The sequence below is a fragment of the Symsagittifera roscoffensis genome, chromosome 3 (genome assembly GCF_963678635.1).
Source record: "Symsagittifera roscoffensis chromosome 3, txSymRosc1.1, whole genome shotgun sequence".
Lineage (NCBI taxonomy): Eukaryota > Metazoa > Xenacoelomorpha > Acoela > Convolutidae > Symsagittifera > Symsagittifera roscoffensis.
The window spans coordinates 49,607,698-49,624,224 of record NC_087064.1 but is presented as its reverse complement, the minus strand read 5'-3'; the positions used below and the strand labels follow the sequence as shown (position 1 = coordinate 49,624,224).

At 35.5% G+C, this 16,527-nt stretch overlaps 1 protein-coding gene across 3 annotated transcripts; it reads left to right on the top strand.

Moving 5' to 3' along the window:
• The first annotated feature begins 2,362 nt into the window (after positions 1-2,362).
• LOC134841214 (uncharacterized) lies at positions 2,363-16,527 on the top strand. 3 transcript variants are annotated; one of them, XM_063857048.1, is made up of 4 exons: positions 2,449-2,517; positions 6,739-6,823; positions 10,720-10,978; positions 14,975-16,527. In XM_063857048.1, exons 3-4 carry the CDS (start codon positions 10,726-10,728, stop codon positions 15,247-15,249), a joined length of 528 nt encoding a protein of 175 aa, XP_063713118.1. In that variant the 5' UTR covers positions 2,449-2,517; positions 6,739-6,823; positions 10,720-10,725; the 3' UTR covers positions 15,250-16,527. The 3 variants fall into 3 exon arrangements, with proteins under 3 accessions (XP_063713116.1, XP_063713118.1, XP_063713117.1); XM_063857046.1 differs by lacking the exon at positions 6,739-6,823 and having other exon boundaries at positions 2,363-2,517; XM_063857047.1 differs by lacking the exons at positions 2,449-2,517; positions 6,739-6,823 and adding an exon at positions 6,205-6,360.

Sequence of the window (16,527 nt, the reverse complement as noted above, 5' to 3'; positions counted from 1 at the left end):
GACGGATTAAATCTCCGCTTACGCGTTAATAGCTCGAATTATATCGCGCGTAAATTGTCCCAAATTGGTCGAAATGGCAACCTTTAAACCCTCATAACTTTACGAAAAATGATCACAGGTGAAATATCTTTTCAAATTTAAGCTCAGGACAACAATACCTTTTGAATGATAAAAAAAAATTCCTTCAAAAATGGCTAGTTAAAAAGTCGAAATTTGTCTGAAGAAAAAATAAAACCCACCCCGAGCGCAAATATTCCGTTACTTTCGTATCGAAAGTCGGAACAACAAAACTGCTCGTATGAGGGCGAAGCCCAGAATGTTCCGACTGCCTTTTAAGGTTTATGGAGCAGTAATAACTTTAAAAAATTAAATGAAATAAAATAAAATGAACTTTTTTTTTCTGAAATTTGAAATTTTTTTAATGAAAATCATCCCCCCACACGACATATAAAGTACAAAAGGATAGAGTTCGTTCCTTGTAACAAATCAATTATGGCTAACAAGCTTCGTTCAACCAATTTGGAACGATTTCTAAGACGGATTAAATCTCCGCTTACGCGTTAATAGCTCGAATTATCTCGCGCGTAAATTGTCCGAAATTGGTCAAAATGGCAACCTTTAAACCCTCATAACTTTACGAAAAATGATCACAGGTGAAATGTCTTTTCAAATTTAAGCTCAGGACAACAATACCTTTTGAATGATAAAAAAAAATTCCGTCAAAAATGGCTAGTTAAAAAGTTGAAATTTGTCTGAAGAAAAAAAAAAAACCCACCCCGAGCACAAATATTCCGTTACTTTCGTATCGAAAGTCGGAACAACAAGACTGCTCGTATCAGGGCGAAGCCCTGAATGTTCCGACTGCCTTTTAAGGTTTATGGAGCAGCAGTAATAACATAAAAAATTAAATGAAATAAAATAAAATGAAAATTTTTTTTCTCCAAAATTTGAAATGTTTTATGAAAATCATCCCCCCACACGCCATATAAAGTACAAAAAGATAGATTTCGTTCCTTGTAACAAATCAATTATGGCAAATAAGCTTCGTTCAACCAATTTGGAACGATTTATAAGACGGATTAAATCTGCGCTTACGCGTTAATAGCGCGAATTATATCGCGCGTTAATTGTCCCAAATTGGTCAAAATGTCCAAAATGGCAATCTTTAAACCCTCATAACTTTATGAAAAATGGTCACAGGTGAAATATCTTTTCAAATTTAAGTTCAGGACAACAATGGCTTTCCAATGATATAAAAAAATTCCGTCAAAAATGGCTAGTTAAAAAGTCAAAATTTGTCTGAAGAAAAAAAACCCACCCCGAGCTCAAATATTCCGTTACTTTCGTATCGAAAGTCGGAACAATTACTATCCACTACCCCAACGCCCGTGAACTGTGTTTTCATCATTTAATGTGTCTATAGTATGTTCTTTGTTCTCTGGATCTTTGTAAACCATTTTCTCGAAATATAGGCAAAGTTGTTCCGACTTCTTTATCTCACGGCTTTGGCAGGCTTGAGAACAGAGCTTAGTTGGCGTTCCTCCAGTGCAATTTTGTAAATAGTTTTTCAAAAACTTTTTTTTGAAGCAATTTTCTTAAAAATACTTGATAATAATCCATACCGTGATTGGATTTGGTTGGAAAAGTATATCCCGTTTCTTCTTTCTGTGTTTCAAATATGTTCAGCAGCGTTAGCTTGAGCTACGACACTTTTAAATTGATTTCCTAATAATTTCATTTTTTAGAAATGCTTTCACCTGAAAATTGCTATTCGACGATTTTTGGTTTTGTTCATTCGCCTTTTGACAATCTAATTGACGCTGTTTTGGAGAAAGTCGCTCCTTCGTAAAAACTGGTTTTGAGTCGAAAGGATTAAATACTTGCGCGAACAACGATTTTTAGCCAAAATTTCTATCCTCCCACCAGAATAGATAAATTTAATTTTTATGACTGGAGGGGTCTTCAACGTATCCCTTGTACTCAGCAAATGACACGCTTTTAAAATGCTTAATTACTTGGCTGAGCTTGTTCTGGGAATAAGCCTTAAAAAGTTGCATACCTGATGAAAAATAGGCCCCTGGCTTTGAATAGGTATATTTTAAAAATTATACCATCGTTTGAAGATTACTGCTTCTGATGGTCGAAACGCTTCTTTTCCACTCAATTCTTCATTTGATGGATAGTATCTTTTTAAAATTCAATTGGTGTTTAACAGCAGGATTGGTAACGTTTTTCAAAGATATATTGTTTAATTTAAAAGCATAACTTTTAAGAATCAGTGAAACTTTGACGGGAAATTTTTGCTGCAGCGAAAAACGTGAATTGTTTGCGACTTTCTGTTGGAATAATGATAACACTGTTGCTATTCTTTGCTAGACTGAGGTATCATTGGCGCACCTCTTCCCCGAGCATGACATGCGAAGTGACAACAGACGTCCCAATCAGCCCCCTCGACTGCCCCCGAACCCCACCAGGGTGGACAGACTAGTGGGTGAGATGCAGAAGGAACATCCAAAAGTAAGTAGAAGAGCTCAGCAAATCACTATCTTTATAAGAGCCCTTCATTATTCAAAAATATGGATTGGGATTAAAATATTATTTTCTGAATTGAAAGCTGATCTTTTGTAATGTAACTGTCAACGAATTTGACAAATATTAAAATTTGATTTAAAAAATTGATGGTTGATTTTATAGTAAAGAATGGCTTCTAGAAATTTTAGTATTAAAATTAAAAAATATTATACAATTTCGCGAGGTTGATTTTAAACTGATTTAGATCATGAGGAATAAATTCTTTCTCTCTTATTCAGCAAATACGTAGTTTATTCCGACTTTAACGTGGAATATCAATTGTGGTTTTTAGCTCAATCAGTTTAACTTTATTTTATCTTCATAGCTGCAATACCCGAATTTAAGCTCAGGACAACAATACCTTTTGAATGATATAAAAAAATTCCTTCAAAAATGGCTAGTTAAAAAGTCGAAATTTGTCTGAAGAAAAAATAAAACCCACCCCGAGCACAAATATTCCGTTACTTTCGTATCGAAAGTCGGAACAACAAGACTGCTCGTATGAGGGCGAAGCCCAGAATGTTCCGACTGCCTTTTAAGGTTTATGGAGCAGTAATAACTTTAAAAAAATTAAATGAAATAAAATAAAATGAAATTTTTTTTTCTAAAACTTGAAATTTTTTTAATGAAAATCATCCCCCCACACGACATAAAGTACAAAAGGATAGAGTTCGTTCCTTGTAACAAATCAATTATGGCAAACAAGCTTCGTTCAACCAATTTGGAACGATTTCTAAGACGGATTAAATCTCCGCTTACGCGTTAATAGCTCGAATTATATCGCGCGTAAATTGTCCCAAATTGGTCAAAATGGCAACCTTTAAACCCTCATAACTTTACGAAAAATGATCACAGGTGAAATATTTTTTCAAATTTAAGCTCAGGACAACAATACCTTTTGAATGATAAAAAAAATTCCGTCAAAAATGGCTAGTTAAAAAGTCGAAATTTGTCTGAAGAAAAAAAAAACCCACCCCGAGCACAAATATTCCGTTACTTTTGTATCGAAAGTCGGAACAACAAGACTGCTCGTATCAGGGCGAAGCCCTGAATGTTCCGACTGCCTTTTAAGGTTTATGGAGCAGCAGTAATAACATAAAAACTTAAATGAAATAAAATAAAATGAAAATTTTTTTTCTCCAAAATTTGAAATTTTTTATGAAAATCATCCCCCCACACGCCATATAAAGTACAAAAAGATAGATTTCGTTCCTTGTAACAAATCAATTATGGCAAATTAGCTTCGTTCAACCAATTTGGAACGATTTATAAGACGGATTAAATCTCCGCTTACGCGTTAATAGCTCGAATTATATCGCGCGTAAATTGTCCCAAATTGGTCGAAATGGCAACCTTTAAACCCTCATAACTTTACGAAAAATGATCACAGGTGAAATATCTTTTCAAATTTAAGCTCAGGACAACAATACCTTTTGAATGATAAAAAAAAATTCCTTCAAAAATGGCTAGTTAAAAAGTCGAAATTTGTCTGAAGAAAAAATAAAACCCACCCCGAGCGCAAATATTCCGTTACTTTCGTATCGAAAGTCGGAACAACAAAACTGCTCGTATGAGGGCGAAGCCCAGAATGTTCCGACTGCCTTTTAAGGTTTATGGAGCAGTAATAACTTTAAAAAATTAAATGAAATAAAATAAAATGAACTTTTTTTTTCTGAAATTTGAAATTTTTTTAATGAAAATCATCCCCCCACACGACATATAAAGTACAAAAGGATAGAGTTCGTTCCTTGTAACAAATCAATTATGGCTAACAAGCTTCGTTCAACCAATTTGGAACGATTTCTAAGACGGATTAAATCTCCGCTTACGCGTTAATAGCTCGAATTATCTCGCGCGTAAATTGTCCGAAATTGGTCAAAATGGCAACCTTTAAACCCTCATAACTTTACGAAAAATGATCACAGGTGAAATGTCTTTTCAAATTTAAGCTCAGGACAACAATACCTTTTGAATGATAAAAAAAAATTCCGTCAAAAATGGCTAGTTAAAAAGTTGAAATTTGTCTGAAGAAAAAAAAAAAACCCACCCCGAGCACAAATATTCCGTTACTTTCGTATCGAAAGTCGGAACAACAAGACTGCTCGTATCAGGGCGAAGCCCTGAATGTTCCGACTGCCTTTTAAGGTTTATGGAGCAGCAGTAATAACATAAAAAATTAAATGAAATAAAATAAAATGAAAATTTTTTTTCTCCAAAATTTGAAATGTTTTATGAAAATCATCCCCCCACACGCCATATAAAGTACAAAAAGATAGATTTCGTTCCTTGTAACAAATCAATTATGGCAAATAAGCTTCGTTCAACCAATTTGGAACGATTTATAAGACGGATTAAATCTGCGCTTACGCGTTAATAGCGCGAATTATATCGCGCGTTAATTGTCCCAAATTGGTCAAAATGTCCAAAATGGCAATCTTTAAACCCTCATAACTTTATGAAAAATGGTCACAGGTGAAATATCTTTTCAAATTTAAGTTCAGGACAACAATGGCTTTCCAATGATATAAAAAAATTCCGTCAAAAATGGCTAGTTAAAAAGTCGAAATTTGTCTGAAGAAAAAAAACCCACCCCGAGCTCAAATATTCCGTTACTTTCGTATCGAAAGTCGGAACAATTACTATCCACTACCCCAACGCCCGTGAACTGTGTTTTCATCATTTAATGTGTCTATAGTATGTTCTTTGTTCTCTGGATCTTTGTAAACCATTTTCTCGAAATATAGGCAAAGTTGTTCCGACTTCTTTATCTCACGGCTTTGGCAGGCTTGAGAACAGAGCTTAGTTGGCGTTCCTCCAGTGCAATTTTGTAAATAGTTTTTCAAAAACTTTTTTTTGAAGCAATTTTCTTAAAAATACTTGATAATAATCCATACCGTGATTGGATTTGGTTGGAAAAGTATATCCCGTTTCTTCTTTCTGTGTTTCAAATATGTTCAGCAGCGTTAGCTTGAGCTACGACACTTTTAAATTGATTTCCTAATAATTTCATTTTTTAGAAATGCTTTCACCTGAAAATTGCTATTCGACGATTTTTGGTTTTGTTCATTCGCCTTTTGACAATCTAATTGACGCTGTTTTGGAGAAAGTCGCTCCTTCGTAAAAACTGGTTTTGAGTCGAAAGGATTAAATACTTGCGCGAACAACGATTTTTAGCCAAAATTTCTATCCTCCCACCAGAATAGATAAATTTAATTTTTATGACTGGAGGGGTCTTCAACGTATCCCTTGTACTCAGCAAATGACACGCTTTTAAAATGCTTAATTACTTGGCTGAGCTTGTTCTGGGAATAAGCCTTAAAAAGTTGCATACCTGATGAAAAATAGGCCCCTGGCTTTGAATAGGTATATTTTAAAAATTATACCATCGTTTGAAGATTACTGCTTCTGATGGTCGAAACGCTTCTTTTCCACTCAATTCTTCATTTGATGGATAGTATCTTTTTAAAATTCAATTGGTGTTTAACAGCAGGATTGGTAACGTTTTTCAAAGATATATTGTTTAATTTAAAAGCATAACTTTTAAGAATCAGTGAAACTTTGACGGGAAATTTTTGCTGCAGCGAAAAACGTGAATTGTTTGCGACTTTCTGTTGGAATAATGATAACACTGTTGCTATTCTTTGCTAGACTGAGGTATCATTGGCGCACCTCTTCCCCGAGCATGACATGCGAAGTGACAACAGACGTCCCAATCAGCCCCCTCGACTGCCCCCGAACCCCACCAGGGTGGACAGACTAGTGGGTGAGATGCAGAAGGAGCATCCAAAAGTAAGTAGAAGAGCTCAGCAAATCACTATCTTTATAAGAGCCCTTCATTATTCAAAAATATGGATTGGGATTAAAATATTATTTTCTGAATTGAAAGCTGATCTTTTGTAATGTAACTGTCAACGAATTTGACAAATATTAAAATTTGATTTAAAAATTTGATGGTTGATTTTATATTAAAGAATGGCTTCTAGAAATTTTAGTATTAAAATGAAAAATATTATACAATTTCGCGAGGTTGATTTTAAACTGATTTAGATCATGAGGAATAAATTCTTTCTCTCTTATTCAGCAAATACGTAGTTTATTCCGACTTTAACGTGGAATATCAATTGTGGTTTTTAGCTCAATCAGTTTAACTTTATTTTATCTTCATAGCTGCAATACCCGAATAAACGGGCTTTTAACGGAGGATAAAGTTTCCCTGAAGTCGACATAGGATGGGTCAACTTGACTCTGAAAGGTATGTAGTAGTGTGTAGTTTGTGAACCATCATGCTTGTTATTGTGTTTAACCAAACATTCTTTAATTCTAACTAATTCATAGCTTGAAATTTGCTTAACCCCAAGTTTAACAGAAAAATTATGAAATTTAGACATCCAAAATCTGTTAAAACAGACTCAAACTCAAAAACTAATTGATCATCTTGTGTTGGATAACCTTGCATGACTTAGCTGATTTACGCATCAGCTGTATAAACATCTGAGTATAAGAGTGACAAATTGTATGGGTGGTGGTTTCGTTTTGGCCATCGGAGCGGTAGAGGAGAGTTTTTCAAGCGTGAAGTCTAGTTTGGGAGCATGTTAGCCAATAGTTGCAATTTCTGCAGCTTCATTTTTGTTCTGGCCACTTCTCGGCATGACGAAGGAGATATGGCGCAGAGGCTCAGGGCGTTTGTTTTTGCCCGATTTTGACTACTTCAAAGAAAATCTCATTTTAATTATCCTTTTAACGCTCTTTCAAGCGTTATCTAGAGTATATTTATATGCGGGCTTCACTATCTTGCCATGTTTAAGCTTTTTCTACGTATTATATTTTTTGCATGTTTAACGAAAAAAAGTTTTTGCACGTTAAGCTATATCGTATATTGCAATGGTTAAGATTTTTTTGATTTTACAATCTATTATATGATAAAAAACGGGTTTCATTATCTTGCTAAGCTTAAGCTTTTCATCGTATTATTTTTGCATGTTTTTTTGCACGTTTATTTTAAGCAAATCGTATATTGCAATGGTTAAGATTGATTTTTGATTTACAATTTTTATTCAGTGTTTTTTGTCAAAATTGAATAAACGCAACCCAAAAGTGGGAAGCTGTCAGGGTTTGCAAATTGGGCCTCTACATTTAAGTACCCATTTTTTTAGCCTACGAGATACGAAGATTCTTGCGATTTTTTCGAAAGTTTTCATAAAACATCAATTACAAAAATTGAAATTCTCAACCCTGTAGTTGGGGGTTGTCAGTGTACTCTAAGGGATTACAAATTTTGCCTCAAAATATGACTGCTCAAATCCATTCAATTTGCGATATATGACGTTTTTTTACGCTTTTTTCAAAAATTTCAAAGACTTATGTTTCAAAACTTGACATAAAATGAAGTTCTTAACTCCATGATGTGAGATGCTGTCAGTATAATTTCAGGCATTGCAGATTGTGCCTCCAAATCTGACTGGTCAATTTTTTTAGTTTCCGAGATTTGACATTTTGTATGATTTTTTTTTTCGAAATTTTTTCAAAGAAATTTTATTAACATGACAAAAGTTGAAATTCTCAACCCTTGTGTTTGGGTGCTTTCAGGGTACTCTCAGGTGATTCAGATTTTGCCTCACATTATGACTGGTCAATTTAAATGAGGGCTTCATTATTTTTTTTTAATTTTTCAAGGAAACGTGAATTAAAAGAAAATAACGTTACAAAATTTGAAATTCGCAGCCTTACAGTGGGGTGTTCTCTCGGTACTCTTCAAGATTGCAGATCGAGCCTCCATTTTTTGCTCAAAGCATCTTAGTTTTTGAGATATGCCGTTCCGTTATTGGTTTCTACAATCCGAAGATATTAATTAAATGCTTTCAAAGTTCGAAATGCTCAAGACTATGGCAAGCTGCACTCAATATCCTCTCTGGATGTTTGGCTGGACTCTGGTAAAAGAAAACTCAAATTTCGCTTTACAATTACGGAAGAAGACATGGCACGGAAAAAACGTGATCGATTTCTAATTTCGAAAAGGGATTTTAGTTTTTAGATCTCACTGCAGTATTAAAAGTTTTGGGTTAGTTTTAAAGAAAAATGTGCTAATCATGAACATTTTGTACAGTTCAAAGAGCTTTAACGAGATGTATTTTTTTCTTCAAAAGTTGAGAAAAGTGTACAAAGTTTAATTAAGAATAATGAACGTAGTGAGTACTCTTATATAGGTCTTGGTGATTTTTTTTCAGTAAGTGCTCTAATAACTATAGAAGTGCTTTCATACATATTAATGCTTTAATGAATGCACCTAGGTATATGTGCAATTTTTTGAGATAAACTCAAGTTCATGTGCTAAACGGTAGGCAAAATGCGCTCTCTGAATTTGAAAGCGTGTAAAAACGTGCAATTTTTTTGCGGCTTGGCTTGTGATTTTTTTAAATTTCAGTGCATTTCCATTGTTCAAAGAAGGGCAAACTCCGTAATCGAACAGGAAAAGTGTTAAGGTCTCGAATAACGTGATCGACGTAAATTTCGAAAATGGACATTATTTATGAGAATTCCCAGCGAAATAAAAGTTTTACCTATTGATCCACTTTTCTCAAATTGGGTTAATTTTTTTTATTTAAAAAGTGTCTATCATAAATTGTTCTACAAATTCAAACAGCTTTCAGGTCATCTATTTTTTTTTGATATTCTAAAAATTAGTTTCACTTTCCTTGCGTTCATGATTCTTTTCCAACTGTCAGTTGGCTACGTTTTTTTTTTAAGTTTTGTTGAGTTCTTTTACACTCAACGTTTTTTTTACACTCAACTGTTTACCAAATCACACAATAAAAATTACAGAAACCTTAAGTTTAAAGATGGTAATTTAGTGAGATTTCCTGATAAACTTTTGCAATTAAAAGAGCTTTAACTTGATAGTTTATTTTCTTCGAAAGTTGGAAAATGTTCAAAATTTTGAAATCAATTTTTTTTGAATTTCTTTGAATTCTTTTACACTCATTGTTCTTCTACACTTAACTATTAACCAAGTCGCACAAAAAAAATAGAGAAATCGGAAGTACAAAGATGGTGATTTAGTAAAATTTCCTGATAAACATTTTTTTGAGGGGCTAGTATTTGAAGATTGTTTGCTCGCCTATGGCGCAGATGCTAGGGTTAGAGGATTCCGATACACAGCTGATTTTTTGTAATTTTTTTTCCATTTTTTACGGGAGCTACTGTTTGGAATTCTTTTGCTTCTGTTTGCGAAATTGCAGCTTTGCCTCTGTCAAAATATGTTGCGTTTTTTTTTTGTCAGAATCTCTAAATTGCACACGACGACTCAATAGAATGCATACGAAGACCTAATTTTCACTAGCTGTGTGTGTGATGTTTTTTGCTGGTGTATGTGAAGTGCAGCTTCGTATCTGTGTTGAACAGCATGTTATAGCTATCCTATTTGACAAAGTGCATTATGTGCTGCCTTGTGACTCAGAAAAAATTATGCGTTTAAGTAATATAAAATGCCATGGCTCTGGCCAAGTGAAGTTTTTGTATTTTGTAGGTTACCAAGGTTTTTGTATATTTAAGACATAATTTTTGTGAGTTTCCTTTGCTTTTAGAACATTTTTCTCGACGTTGCGTTGGTGCTTGCGAACTGCAGCTCCGTCTCTGTTAAAAAAGCATGAACGTTGTGGTCATTTAGTCGAGAATAGCTAGTATTTCTCAGTCTGCTTGCTTTTTTCGTTGCTTCAATAGTGAATAACATTATTATTAGTTCAAATCAAATTAACTCTCGTTGCAATCATGAAACTTAAACAACTGACAACTTATGAAGGTTGCGTTTAATGGGTTGCTGTTATTTCTAAATAGTCTTAGGCCGACTAAACTTACTTTACAAGGGTTCAATTTTTCCGGGAAAATATTGCTTCCCCCAAGTTAGGAGTGAAATTTTCAAGTTTATTGCAGTTTGTTTCCAGCACATGCAAATTTTTTTGCCCTCATTAAAAAAAAACCTTGATAATAGGTTCGTTCGGCGACTCATGGATAGCTTCAACTACTTCCGTAGGGATAAGATTTGGTTGATGAAGGGATATAAATCGTGAGGGGAATAGTAAATCTTCAGAAATGTTTTGAAAAACAAAAAGTTTAGTTTAGGGCATCAATTTTTACGTAATTCTATTTACGCAGGTGCTGATGCTGATCTCCAAAGCTGACGAAGTGCTGCGACAATGGCAAGACATAGTTTCTCAGCCGATCCCTCCAGAGGTCATTATCACCATGGACCAGTGGTTGGCAGCCATCCGCAAAGTGCAGGCCAGAAGGCGAGAGGACACTAATAGCCAGGCCAATCGTCAGAGACACTTGCCAGTGGGTCCTGTGAATGGTTTCATGCCTGGTATGAATAACATGCAGGGTGGCAATTCATCTCGCGGACACGATGACAAAGGTGGGAGCTGCTTTAAATTTAGGCTTGGATTTTCAAACCTGTAGCGTTTCCTAGTTGAATTGAATTTTTCTAATGTTTTTCACAATTTTGGTAGCAATTTCGTTCGTGTAGCACTTTCGTAATCCACGTTTAAAAAAACACTGAATCAATGCTACATTTTTGGGGGCTTGTTTGTGCAAAAATGAAATAACATTAGGTACCTTGATAGAATTATCTACACTTGCGATCACGAACCTTTTTTTTTCTAACCCAACTCGCAAATAAAAGTGTTCACTTATTTGGAAATTTCATTGTAGCATTGGAAATTGCATAGCAACTGTTCTTAGCTTTATTTGTTGCTAGTGTTTTGTGCCTATTACGCTTCCGTGGCTGATTGGTTAGTGTGTTTACACTAGCGTCAGCTTAGTGTATTATTAAGAACCCTCGTTTTTTCTAACCTAAGTCGCAAATATTGGTGCCAGTTTTGGGGCACCTTACAGCTTTTTGATAGCATGTGCTTTGACATTCGAATAGAAAAAATTTAACTTAGTTGATGCATATTTAATTCATCAAATGAACAGAAAAAACAGCTTTCTTGTTTCAAACCACAATAATCATAAAAACTCGATTCGAGAAAATTTCTAACTCAATGTATCTCACAATTTATTAAAAATGCATAATTTATACATAGTGTGGCTTTATGCTTTGCGATTTACATGCAAAGTTATTGTGGATTTCTTCAGTTTGTTATAATTCAAATTATTACTTGCAAAATTGTGTCTATTTGAGTGATACTCAAAATGTCTTGATTGCAGTAGGTGGCAGGTCGATTCGTATACCTAGCCGAATTTTTGCTAATTCGAGGCTTATTTCTGTTTTTTCTTATTGCACTTTCTAGAGCTGCTTTTTGTCATGTTCTCGCAAGTGTTTGCTTCGCCTCTGTGTCGATGTTTTGTTAGTGTCAATAAACAAACTCAAAAAACCACATGTTTAAGTCTGGTAGTTTGTGTTATTGTTTTCACAAGAAAATATGAAAAGTTGTTCATTTAAGTTTATTTTTTACGCGCTTTATGTTTGGATTTCTATTTAAGTTTATTTCACATTCATGTGCAAAATAAATAGCAAATTACGCTATCTCAAAGCAATAGTGCAAATGGCGTGAAAAAGTTGATTTCTAGGGTCAAAGGATGATGTTATTTTAGTTTGAGAAAACTAGATCAAAAGGCAAATTGTTGGTTCCGCTGGGATGTCTAAACTTCAAAGTTTTCAAATCCTAGATATCTCAGAGGTATAAACGTTTTGTTTCTTGGTCCAGTTTATTCGAATTGGGTCAGCTCTAGCAAAAAAAGTGTTCATCACACAAAGATTCTGAAAACGCTTAGAAGCCAAAAGTCGTTGAAAGTATAGGTCTAAACGGTGAACTTTCTTATAAAGGTCCAGATAATTTTTTTTTCAGGAAAAGTTTGCTCAGTTCATTTCTGTGGTTAAAATGAAGGCGAATTCACTATCGAACAGCAAAATTGTAAAGTTCACGATCTCAATTTTCAGTTTTGCTAGTGTAATAAACACCTTACTGCAATAACAGTTTCGCAACCCCTTGGAGAACCCTGACAGCGCCCCACCATAGGGTTGCTTGTTTGAAATTTGTTGAAATAAACGCTGAACGAAAACGCCTGTTACATTGTATAGATGGATGATTCCCACCTTTACACTGCGCTGCGCTGCTCCTTCCATCCTATGATTAATACCATAATATGATTAAACAGGTTTTTTTTAGCCTACGAGATTTGAAGATTTTGTTTTTTAAAGGTTAGATTTTCAACTCTATAGCGGTACTCTTATGAATTGCAAAATTTGCCATCAAGTTTAGTTGCTCAAATCTCTTTAGTTTCCGAGACATGACATTTGTTTTTTATGGCGTTTTGTAAAATTTTCATAAATTTTGGATTAAAAAAACTTCATTTAAATTGGAATTGACTACCCAATAATTGCACGCTATCAGGGTACACTCAGGGGTTGCCGATATGGCCTGCATACAAATGGTTGCTCTAACTCTAATGGCCTCCGAGTTTTTTGATATTTCAAAAATGGAAAAAAGTTAGGATGGATTGTTGGAACCTTTTTTTTGAGATTCAACTATCCCTCAATCTATCCAACTAGCCATCATTCCGTCTAGCAGTCCATCCTTCGAACTATCCCCTCATCAAGCCATCCATTGATCTTGTCATCCATACAACGATATATCCATCCATTCGTCAAGTTCTTCATTCATCAAGCGATCCGTACAACCAGCCATCCTCAAGTCATCCTATAGTGGAGTCTTGTTAACTTTCCCGGAGATTCCAGATATTGCCTCCAAATGTGACTGCCGAGATCATGTCGTTTTTGAGGTCCAACCCGCGCAGTTATCAATCCATCCATCTATTCGTCTAGCAATCTAACCAGCCATTTAGCTATTCTTTCATTCTTTTATCGATCCCTCTAATAAGCTAGCCAGCCGTGCATCAGTCCTTTCATTCTTATAGCCATCCATCTATCTACATTTCCATCCATCGATCAATCCAGCCAGGCATACACTCAACCATCCGTCCATCAAGACGTTCATTGTATGGTTTCATCCAGCCAATGTTTTCAGCATTCATACATCTAGCCATCCATTCAACGAAACATCCATCCATCAAACAATTCATCTAGCGTGTCACCGATCCAACCAGCTACCCATCCCCCCATCCAAACAGCTATGCATTCATCCAGCAATCCATCCAGTATGATAACCATCCCTTCATTCATCCATACATCAATCATTCAGCCTTGTATCGATCCCCCATTCTTTGATCCATTCAATCAGCCATCCATTAAACCATCAATCTTTTCGTCTATCTAGCTCTCCAACCAACCAGTCAACTATCCATCCAAGCAGCTATCCTTCAATTCATCCCTCTCTCAAGCCATCCATTACTCGAATCAGTCATCCATTATTCAGACGAGCCATCTTTCATGCATCCATCGATCCCTCAATCCGTCTATACCCACCTCATGCTCCCATGCATCGAAACAATCAATCATCTGTCTAGTCATCATTTGATCCAGCCATCAATCCATGTAGCTATCTGCCCACCCAAGCAGCCATCCATCCATCCAGTCAACCAACCTTCCGATCTAGCGATCTAGCCATTCATCCGTCCTGCTTACCATTCAACCGGCCACCCAGCTATTAATCTATCCATCGGTACATCCTGCCGTCCTTCCAATGATCCATCCATATCAGCCAGCCATTCATCATCGATCTAGCCATCCATCCATCCATAAAGCCGTGCATCTCATCAGTAATCCGTACTGCCATGTCTGGTTAGCCATCTCTTCATCCATTCATTGTTCCAACAAGCCATTAATTTACCTGGCCATTAAGTGGTCCCTCCATGCCGCCATTCATCCATGCATCTAGTTATCCTGCCGGCCATCTTTCTAGACTTTATTTGATCTAGCCATCCAGTCATTCATTATCTCATCAATGCAGCCATCCATCCAACCAGTAATCCATCAAGCCATTATACATCTAACCAGTAATCTTTCTATCCAGCGATCACTCAAGTCATCCATCCCTCCAACCAGCAGTCTATCCATTCATTAGACAGCCTTCCTTGCGCCCATCCATCTTTCCAGCTGTCCATCCATCCTTCCTTCAATTCATCCATTCGTCTAGCCATCAATTCATACATTCATCGATCCATCCTCACAACCTGCTAACCATCCATCCATCCAACATATTTTTCTGAGAAACAAATATTATCATATTTCAGGAACAGCTTTAGCTGCAGTGGGCTTGCTAGCTCTTCAGATCTTTTTATGGCCTCTTTTTTTACTTCGCAATTCGAAAATTATAATTTTTTCAGAAACAAGTTAGTGTTTCATCGCGTTTATTTACTCCTTTCCAACTGTCTGTTGGCTATGTTTGGTTTTCTTGAAATAATGGCCCTTTTTCCAATTACTGTCTATTTGCTAAGTTTTTGCATTTAGACCGAATTGCGTTGTGTCAAGCGGTGAAGGAACTGGCTGAAATCACTCGAAAAGCGAGGAACATGCAATGGGTCTTTCTGCAGTTCACTCGAGAGGCCGTCCAGAAAATCCAGAATCACAGCAACGATGTGGCCCAAGAGTCCAATATGTCTAGTGTAAACGCCTTGCTGGCCGAGGCCACTGAGAAGCGACTGTTGTCAGAGGATAGCGAGGACTCGGTTTTTGAGTCTTTACCGCGGCAGATTTGGAGCACTGCTGAAGGTGGGTTCTTCTGAACGTAAAAAGTTGTGGAAAATTACAAAAATTGACACTCAACTGAAGTTTTTGAAAAGCGGACAAAAAATTGTCCATAAATGTGTGCCTTATGTGATAGAAGCTTTAATTCGCATGTGCTAATAAATTTATGTGCAATAGTGATTGCGTTTTTTTTTCATGAGCGCTGAGTTTTCTTAACAGATGGGTGGCTAAAATTGTATGTTACATGCAAGAGAATTATGTGTACCGTCTTTTGTTAATTTGAATGTAAAAATCCTTAAATTATGCTTTTATGTTCCAGTCTGCAGAGAAAAATTGCAATACAAATTTTTAATGACCACATCTTGAAGATGTAAATTTTCGAAATTCTTTAAATTTACCTCAAATATTACTCTTCTTTGTTTTCGGTTTGTTTATACTTTCTCCAATCAAATCACTTCAAAGTTCTAACGACTTTTGACGCTCAAAAGCTTCAAATATCTCTCGAAACATGTTCAGCGGGCATCAAAAGTCAGAAACTCAACAATGATTACTTTGCAGTAAAACTGTACTAGTAACAGCTGATTATTATAATTTCAAATCTGAGCGTCGCTTAGTGTTAGTTAAAAAATAAGACCCAAATTCAGTTTTGGGATTATGGAGCTACTGATTAATTGTATGTAACCAAGCTATCTTGTTTTGCTATTTTCCTTATTTTGTAGTTTATCTTTAGATTTCCTTGTCTGGTTTTTAACCAGCGCTTCCTGATGCTTTTTGATTTGAACTATTCGTCCGATATTGAAATAAATACCTTCAATTTGCAGACATAATAATCAATGTGAACATTCAATTGTTCAGCAGGTTTCGTTTAGTCTCATTGCTTTGTTATTAAGTGCAGAAAATATTAAACAGCTGTAGTATCTTCGATGAGTTTTCCGAAGTTACGAAACAACCATGCTCAGTGTAGGGTAGTGAGTTAGCGCTACTATACAACTACTTCAGTATTAGTTATGACCATCATCGCATTATTTGCATATTCTGTTAGTTTAATTTTTCACAATTACCAAAAAACTTAATTAATTCTGTTAATTTAACTTCCATCGCCCATTTGACAGACAAGTATATTCGCTATCAAAGGGCGTAGAATTGTAATAGACTTTTGTTAATGATCATCTGCGAGTTAAATTCGATGTGTTAATGCTACTATTTCGTGCCATTTGAAATAAGCAAAGCAATCAGTGAAGCTAATACGTTTTACATGTTACCTGCATTTCTTTCTCAGGTTCTCTTAGTTTCTTTTTGAAATAAAAGTTTCAACA

Bases quoted from the DNA above. Each gene is read 5' to 3' on its own strand.
- LOC134841214 (XM_063857046.1), top strand. From the start codon at position 2,416: ATGCGAAGTGACAACAGACGTCCCAATCAGCCCCCTCGACTGCCCCCG. The intron at 2,518-10,719 runs GTAAGTAGAAGA...CTATTTACGCAG, and splicing joins TGCAGAAGGAACATCCAAAA to GTGCTGATGCTGATCTCCAA. The intron at 10,979-14,974 runs GTGGGAGCTGCT...TTTTGCATTTAG, and splicing joins TCGCGGACACGATGACAAAG to ACCGAATTGCGTTGTGTCAA.